An 8466-nucleotide genomic window follows, 5' to 3' on the forward strand; every position below is an offset into this window, starting at 1 on the left:
TTGAAATCGTGCCAAAATTTAAACAAAAATAAAATATAATTTTAATAATAATTTAGAAACTAAAATCACGTTTAAACTTATTTTAAAATAGAAAGAGAATATAATATAATTTAATATAATCTTAAAAAAAAAATAACTATAATTTTTCTATATTTTAGTTAATTTCTTAAAAACTGAATTACTATGCAACATTTAAAATATTAGAAGAGGTGACAAAATATTTACACAATCACTCGTTACATATTATTGAAGTCAGTCTTTCTTAGGTGCATTTCTAATGGTTTATCAGTATTAGAAAAATTTAATCACATATGTAAAATAATTTTAAGAAAGATGTTATTTTAGCCATTTTGAGAAATCCGTGTCCCTTGTTGGTCTTGGTTCATTTTCATAACAGCATCAAGAGCAGTGAAACTCGCAATTCGCAAGTAAACAGTAACAGACGCAGCAGCTCTTGAAGTGGATCCGATCCGATGGAAGAGTACCCGGAAGAGGTGCGCACTCCGCCGGTGACGTTGGTGTCTTTGGTGGGGTGCCCGGAGTTCCAAACCCTCATCTCTACCCACTTCTTGTCAGCGCAGCCTCCCATCAACACCCTCGCCCTCCCCGACGTCTCCAAAATCATCCATCTCTTCAACAACAAAAAGGACCCGGATCCAACTGCCACGTCACCCTCGCCCGTCCTTCCCGGCATCCTCAAACGCGATTGGCTCCTCAAACACCGCACCAAATCCCCCGCTCTCCTCGCCGCTCTCTTCCCCTCACACCACCTCACCGGTGACCCCGCTCAGTGGCTCCAACTCTGCTCCGATCTCGATTCCATCAAGTACTCTCTCTCTCTCTCTCTCTCACACACACACACACACAGTTCTTTTATTCGTTCATAAATAGTAGCTTTATCTTCTGTTGTTCCCATTCAGGGCTTTGATTCGCGGGAAGAGCATCAAGTTCGCGGTGGTTGTCGTGGTGAGCAGCAATGCAGATGAGATCAGCGAAGATAGGATGATTGCCTTGCGGAAGCGCGCGGAGGTAGATGCCAAATATGTCATCGTTTTGAACCCTAACGACACTGCCAATCTCAAAGTCTCTCTTCACAGGCACGTGCAATGCACTTACTCTACATTTTTCTGGAAATTCTGTCGATTTTCTCTTTTGACGCTGTCGTTTCTGGGTGTAGGCTGGCGAGTACGTTTTCTGAATTGGCCGTCGCGTATTATAGAGAAGAAGGGAGAAGGATTAAGCACCGGATAGAGAAGAAGAATGCTAACTCGGTTGAGTTGATTGTTCGCTACTGTTTCAAAGTAAGAACACTTTTTTTCCTCTTCTCGTTTTTTTTTTTTTTTTTCTGTTTTTGAAGTAACCAAGGTTTTAAAAATGTCTGCCAACGCCTTGAGGTCAAGGTTTTGGGGTTTGTGTGATTGCATCACAGTACAACCGCAATTGCGCCGACATTTGTCTGCAATTTTCTGCAACATAGAAAGACTGGGATGAAATTGTGACTGTAATATAAATTTAAACATTAAATATAACGGCTTTCAAGAAAAAGAAAAGGTAGAAATGAAAGGTGGAATTACATTTTTCTTTGACTTTCTTGTGCCATTTACTGTATGGGAACTTCTATGAATTTTTATATTATGTGTTTTTATATAAAAAATGTGCATTATTTATCTAGATGCCATGAATTGCTAGGTTGCTGTATATGCAGAATTTCGAAGTGACTGGACAGAAGCATTGAAATTTTATGAGGAGGCCTATCATACGCTGCGAGAGGTGCGTGGAGTTGTTTTAGTGGAGTTGTTTTAGTGGAGTCGTTTTAATGTGTTTTCTTTATTTAATTTGGTTTTACCATTTAGAGATCATGATATTGAAAATGCTATTATTAGCGCTGTATGCCTTCCTTACGTCTATTGGTTGAACTAATGAAAGAAAGCGTATCACTGTCCCTAATATTTTGCTCTCATAAGTCAGAGCCTTGTTAATAGCAATGTTTTACATCCTCCAAGCGCATTAATTGCAACTAATTTTATAGTTGTACATATGTTTAACTGACTCAATTCTACTTATTTTGTTTTTACTTTGTCTTGGACGGACACAAACTCTTATATTTGGATTCAAGTGCATGTGTTCTATCTTCTACATATTTGTGTGCTTACTAGATATATATTTGTACAAAGCCAAGTTTTATAACATGTGTTTTCTGTTTGTATTATACTACAGATTGTTGGGGTGACAACAAGGTTGCCAGCAATACAACGCTTAGTTGAGATAAAAACTATATCTGAACAATTATATTTCAAAATATCAACCTTGTTACTGCACAGTGGGAAGGTTGCAGAAGCAGTGGGGTGGTTTCGCCAGCATAAGAATGCATATAAAAGGCTTGTTGGTGCACCAGAAGGAATATTTCTTCACTGGGAGTGGATGAGTAGGCAGTTTTTGGTATTTGGTGAATTGTTGGAGACAAGTTCAAAAATAACTCAAGGCTCACCTATCCTTAGTACTTTATCCAAACCTATGTCTGAATGGGAATATTATCCCGCCTATTACTACCAAGTGAGCACATCTCTTTAACTATCTTGTATGTTGAGAAAGGGAAATGACTTTACCACTTCTGTTTGCTCTATACCCTCTAAAAGAGGCATTCTTCTATCATATTTCTAATCAATGTAATACCTATTAACACACCTCTCAGGCCGTAGATTGGCTTCTAGAACATGAAATTTGTAGGAATGGACATTTGCAGGGACTCCAACATTAAGACTGGATAAACTTTGCCATCATACTAGAAATAGACTAGGCCCAACTTATCTCCTAAAGCTAGGAATGTTCAAATCATATTTGAAGTTTTTTTGTGTTATTCTTTGTGTGAAACATCTTAACAATTATTCTGTGGACTTCCCCGTTCTTGTAATTGAAATATCTTCATATTTTATCCATTTTCTCATTACAGCCTTTCTTTCTTCTCCCTACATCGCAAAATTATCTTAAGTAAATTTGTAGGTCTTATTAGTACCTGCTACATCCTACTTTCTCTTGATTCATCCCCTCACCACTACAACAGTCTGACCTTTGTTGCATTTATTTGTCATTTACATCTACTCTAGGGTATCAATCCTTTTTCCTCAATGTTTTGTAGCTTTTAGTTATGATAACTGACTCTTTACTTGGCAGTGGTTGCCTCCTAGGAAAGAAACTGTCAAGCCATGCGTTGAAACATTTATCTAGTTACCTTGTTTAGGCATACTGGTTTGATTTTTTGTTCACATATGGTAAATGAGTGCAAGCTTTGATGCAATGGTAGGTTTCTAGCTTGTGACTTTGAGGTCATGGATTCAAACAACTTCTCTCTTTGGGTTCAAATGTAGGAAATAACTCCTCTGTTGTGGTAAGATTTATACGTCTACCCTTCCCAGAACTCTTTCAGTGTGACCCTAATGCACTTGGTCAGTCTTTTTGATTGTGGTGTTATATTGTTTAAAGATTTACATTGAAAATGACTATCCAAACCATCAATTTCCATGAGTGCTTCAGTCTCATTTAGTTTTGATCATTGATGCTTCTGGGATTATATTGACTGAGAGTCATCTTAGCTTCAGCTTCTCTCATTCTGCATGCCTAGTGCCTATCTTGAGTCTACTTTGATTCACATGAATTTGAACCTTTATCAATCTCTCGGATTCAATAGATATTCTAGGTGGGTTTGGTAAATCAAATATGTCATAGTTTTATGACTTGCTTTTTGATTTGTTTCTCAGTGTGACTAGGTCTCTATTAATGCTTCCATTCCATTTATTTAATTCATTTATGCTTGCTTCAAGGCTTAATGTTAGTGAAACATTATGGTTATGTTTGGTGCAAAATATGGGAAGGACAAGGAAATGTTGTCATGAAATCCGAAAATATGGGGAAGGGAAACGATGGATCATATCATAACTAATTCTTCAAAATGTTCAATAGTTATGTTTCTGTCTGCCTCCAATTTGTGGGGGATGCTGGAGGAGAAACTGTTGTATAGTTATATCCTTTTTGATGCTTCTAACTTTCATTGTCAATATAGAACTTGAATATATGTTTATTAAAAGGGAGAAACTAATGACATGGATTATAGTTAATCTTTTCTTAACTCTACCTTTTCCTTCACTTTCTTTTTCTTTTCTTTCCCTCCCTGGCCCCCACTTAATTTATATTTGGAATTGTTATTGCATTTGACTCTATTCACAATTATCAACCTTCAAATCAGTAGTTTGGTGCCCTTCATAACTTGTAACTGTCTGTGAGTGTCGTTTCCGCTATTGGTAGTACTTGTTTGCTCACATATTTATGTGTTTGCAATGTGTTTATGTATGTTGTATCAGAATCTAATGATTTATCATAATCTATTCGTGCATGCAAAGTTGTTTTGTGAATCAGTTCATGTGTATCTATTATATAGACTTCCCTGGGTAATTGTATTCATCTCCTTGAAACAGTTAGCAGCTCACTACTTGAGCGAGAAGAGATCAGCGCTGGAGCTTGCAATCTCAATGTCAGAAACTAGCAATGAGAATGATAGTGTTGTTGAGTCTGTTGTTCCTTCAGTGTATGTGGGTCAATTTGCCCGATTACTTGAGCATGGAGATAATGTTGATATGCTACCGTAAGTCTTAATTGAGTGGTAAATAATTTCATATTTTGATATCTATCTTGTAAACTATTGTTTTCATTTGGATTTACAGTCTCAGTGATGAAGAATACATCTGCTATGCCATCTCTGAAGGAAAAAGGTTTCGAGACTCACTTGAAATTATAGCGCTTCTTAAAAAAGCATATGAATCCTACAGCAGTAATAAAATTCTGAGGATGAGCTCTTTTTGTGGGTTCCAGATGGCCAGAGAATATTTTTCTGAAGCTGACATCAGTAATGCAAAACAAATTTTTGATACTATAGCAACCCTATACAGAAAAGAGGGTTGGGTAACTTTATTATGGGATGTCTTGGGTTACCTGCGAGAATGCTCTAGGAAAAATGGTGCTATTAAAGATTTTGTGGAGTATTCCCTTGAAATGGCTGCTTTGCCAGTATCATCTGATACTGGTGTCCGGCGAGACACTGGTCCAGCTGGTGCTGCAAATTTACTGCAAAGAGAAATTGTACACAATGAGGTTTTTGAGCTTGTCAGTGGAGCTTCAGGATTGGCAACAAATGAACACCAAAGTAATTTGAAGATCTCAACAGATGAATCACTTCAGCTTGAGGTTGATCTTGTCAGTCCTCTTAGGTTGGTGATGCTGGCATCAGTTGCTTTCCATGAACAGTCAATCAAGCCTGGGTCATCAACCTTGATTACAGTATCACTTCTTTCGCACTTACCCCTTACTGTTGAGATTGATGGATTAGAAATCCAATTCAACCAATCAAAGTGCAATTTCTTTGTTACAAATGGCCAAAAGCCTCGGTCAGTAGAAGTTAGTGATGGTATTCAACATCATCGAACAGAGACAGCACCATCACTTTCCCTTGAATCAAACAAATGGCTAAGGTTGACCTATGATATCCAAAGTGGTAAGTCGGATACTCTTTGATGAAATTTATTTTCCTATTAGCTGTTAGGTTCAGTGCGCCTATTGTTTCTATAAGCAAATAACCTAGGCTGGTACGTTTCAAATGTTCTATATTATCTGATATCCCCTGCCTTGGTATCTTGTCATCCATAATTTATGTTGTTTATGATGCTATCTCCGGCTAACACTGGGCTGAAATTTCATTTATAAATCTTGCAGAAGCTGTTATATGTCTTTCAAAATTGGTATGGATTTATCAGAGTGGTCTTTCAATAAGATCTGTCCATTATATTATCAATGGTTCTATAGTAGAGTAGTATGTGTACTGTTGGTATGCCTCATTTATTTCCACCTTGCACATACATATCTTTTACCATTAGAAGTATTGCTCTGTAGCTATTTTAAGCTGAATGTGATTTGGGTTCATTATATGGTTTCCAGATCAAAGTGGAAAACTTGAATGCCTATCTGTTACTGCAAAAATTGGATCACACTTGTCAATCTGCTGTAGAGCTGAAAGCCCTGCTTCTCTGGATAGTTTACCTCTTTGGACATCGGAGAATTCTGTACAAACTGTTCCAATAAAGGATCCTATTCTTGTGTTATCTGGTCAGAAGTACACCCAAGTTGAAGAACAAGACCCACAAGTAGATCTGCATCTTGGTGCCTCAAGTCCTGCATTGGTGGGAGAAGTTTTCTTGGTACCTGTAACATTGGTTTCTAAAGGACACGATGTCTACTCAGGTGAATTGAAGATAAATCTCGTGGATGTGAAGGGGGGTGGCTTGTTTAGTCCAAGGGACAATGAGCCATATGCTTTGGATAGTCATCATGTTCAGCTGCTTGGTATATCTGGACCGGAAGGAGAAGATGATTCTCACTTAGATTCTGACAAAATAAAGAAAATACAGCAATCATTTGGATTAATTTCCGTTCCCATTATTAAAAATGGGGATTCCTGGTCATGCAAATTAGAAATCAAGTGGCACCGACCTAAACCAATTATGCTATATGTATCTTTGGGTTATACTCCTTACCATAATGAATTAAATACACAGACAGTCCATGTTCACAAGCACTTGCAAATTGAAGGGCACAATGCTATTGTTCTTAACCATCATTATTTGATGCCATTCAGACGAGACCCATTGCTACTCTCTAAGAGCAAGCAAGCCTCAGGGTCTAATCATTCAGAATCACTTCCTTTGAATCAAAAGAATGTGCTCATTGTTAGCGCTAAAAACTGCACTGAGTTGCCGTTAAGGTTGAAGTCCATGCGCATAGAAGTAGAGGATGATGCCGAAAGGACGTGTTCTATTCAACATGGAAGCGAGGAGTTTGCAAATCCCGCACTTCTTGTTCCTGGGGAAGTGTTCAAGAAGGTTTTCTCAGTCAGTTCCAATATGAACATTTCTAAGCTCAGTGTCGGAACTGTGTGTTTGAAATGGAGGAGAGACCTTGGGATTGAAGAGAAATGTGCTTCTACTTCAACAGTATCTTGGGTTATGACTAAACAAAAGCTGCCAGATGTGAACTTGGAGTTACCTCCATTGATTGTTAGTTTTGAATGCCCCCCTTATGCCGTCGTAGGAGATCCCTTTACGTATTATATTAGAATTTCGAACCAGACACAATTACTGCAAGAAATCAAATACTCACTTGGGGACGCACAGAGTTTTGTATTATCCGGATATCACAATGATACTATATATGTTCTTCCAAAATCTGAGCACATTCTCAGTTACAAACTTGTCCCACTTGTCTCAGGCATGCAACAGTTACCTAAATTTTCTATGACTTCAGTGAGATATTCAGCAGCATACCAGCCTTCAAATTCTTCCAATTCTCTTTTTATTTTCCCTTCCAAGCCTCATTTCAAGGCTGCAGTCTCAAGTAACTCTCGGATGCAGTCAGTAGTTAACGAATAGATCTTGTAAACCGTTAATTATTATTCAATTTTTCCCCTTTATTGTTAGCTTTTCCCCAAGTTTGGGGGTGGGGTGAACTACATATTTTACATGAAAAAGCTGTCTACATTGGTCTGTTTTAGTTTCCTTTTTACTGGTTTAGGATACATATCTTATTCATTAGCTTAACACTACAGCAGTATACTTTTTGATTGTATAATATTCTAATCGATTTTGATTAAATATTTTGACGTTGGCTTTTTTGTAAAGCATACCCTAAATTTCTTTGTTTTGCTGGTCTCCATGATGAAGTATGGAACATGTTCTCATATATTTAACATTTACACTTTATGAATATTTTAAGGCAGAATATTGACACTTACCTCTTCGGTTTTCTTTCCACCCTGTGACATAATGACCATCACATTGAAGATTACACATTTACTACTGTATATGTCCGTTTTTAGGATCTATTGTTTTTTTTGTATTCGTGTTTTTAACATGCTTCGACCACATCTAAGATTACGTGTGTTGTGATGCTAGCTCAAAAAGTAATGCCTGCGGTGGTGAATGTGATTCTCTTCTAAGTGTAGCATTCTACAATCAAGTAAGGAGTTTTGATGTGGTGGAAAAAGTGGAATGAGCTTACTTTATAGAAACTCCCTCTGCATATATTTAGGCGGGGGCTTCTTCTTGGACCTCCAAACACTTGTACCCCTAAAATAATTTTAAATTTCCATTTTAGCTCTAAGTTAAAAGTAACTATATTTTTACTTTTTGTAACTGATTCACCTCCAAATTATTTTTCCAATGGACATTGATATCCGATGTCTTGTTTTATTCTACGGACGTTGATATCCAATATTTTATATTTTTGAAGTTTTTATCCATTACGAATGTCAACATCCGGTATTATGTATTTTTTTTTCATCTACGAATATTGACATTTGGTATTTGATTTTGTATACGGATGTCGACATTCGATACATTATTTTTTTTAATCTTTTTCTCGTTAGGG

The 8466-nt window shown here is 37.2% G+C and overlaps 1 protein-coding gene across 1 annotated transcript; it reads left to right on the forward strand.

Moving 5' to 3' along the window:
* Positions 1 to 354: 354 nt before the first annotated feature.
* Positions 355 to 7590, forward strand: LOC114177658 (trafficking protein particle complex subunit 11). The gene is made up of 8 exons (XM_028063096.1): positions 355 to 826; positions 921 to 1097; positions 1178 to 1301; positions 1690 to 1770; positions 2218 to 2553; positions 4470 to 4636; positions 4716 to 5542; positions 5983 to 7590. The coding sequence occupies exons 1-8, from the start codon at positions 474 to 476 to the stop codon at positions 7467 to 7469; spliced, it is 3552 nt and encodes a 1183-aa protein (XP_027918897.1). The 5' UTR covers positions 355 to 473; the 3' UTR covers positions 7470 to 7590.
* Positions 7591 to 8466: the final 876 nt, after the last annotated feature.

This window comes from Vigna unguiculata, chromosome 3 (assembly GCF_004118075.2).
Source record: "Vigna unguiculata cultivar IT97K-499-35 chromosome 3, ASM411807v1, whole genome shotgun sequence".
NCBI lineage: Eukaryota > Viridiplantae > Streptophyta > Magnoliopsida > Fabales > Fabaceae > Vigna > Vigna unguiculata.

Bases quoted from the DNA above. Each gene is read 5' to 3' on its own strand.
- LOC114177658 (XM_028063096.1), top strand. From the start codon at position 474: ATGGAAGAGTACCCGGAAGAGGTGCGCACTCCGCCGGTGACGTTGGTG. The intron at 2,554-4,469 runs GTGAGCACATCT...TCCTTGAAACAG, and splicing joins ATCCCGCCTATTACTACCAA to TTAGCAGCTCACTACTTGAG. The intron at 4,637-4,715 runs GTAAGTCTTAAT...TTGGATTTACAG, and splicing joins GATAATGTTGATATGCTACC to TCTCAGTGATGAAGAATACA.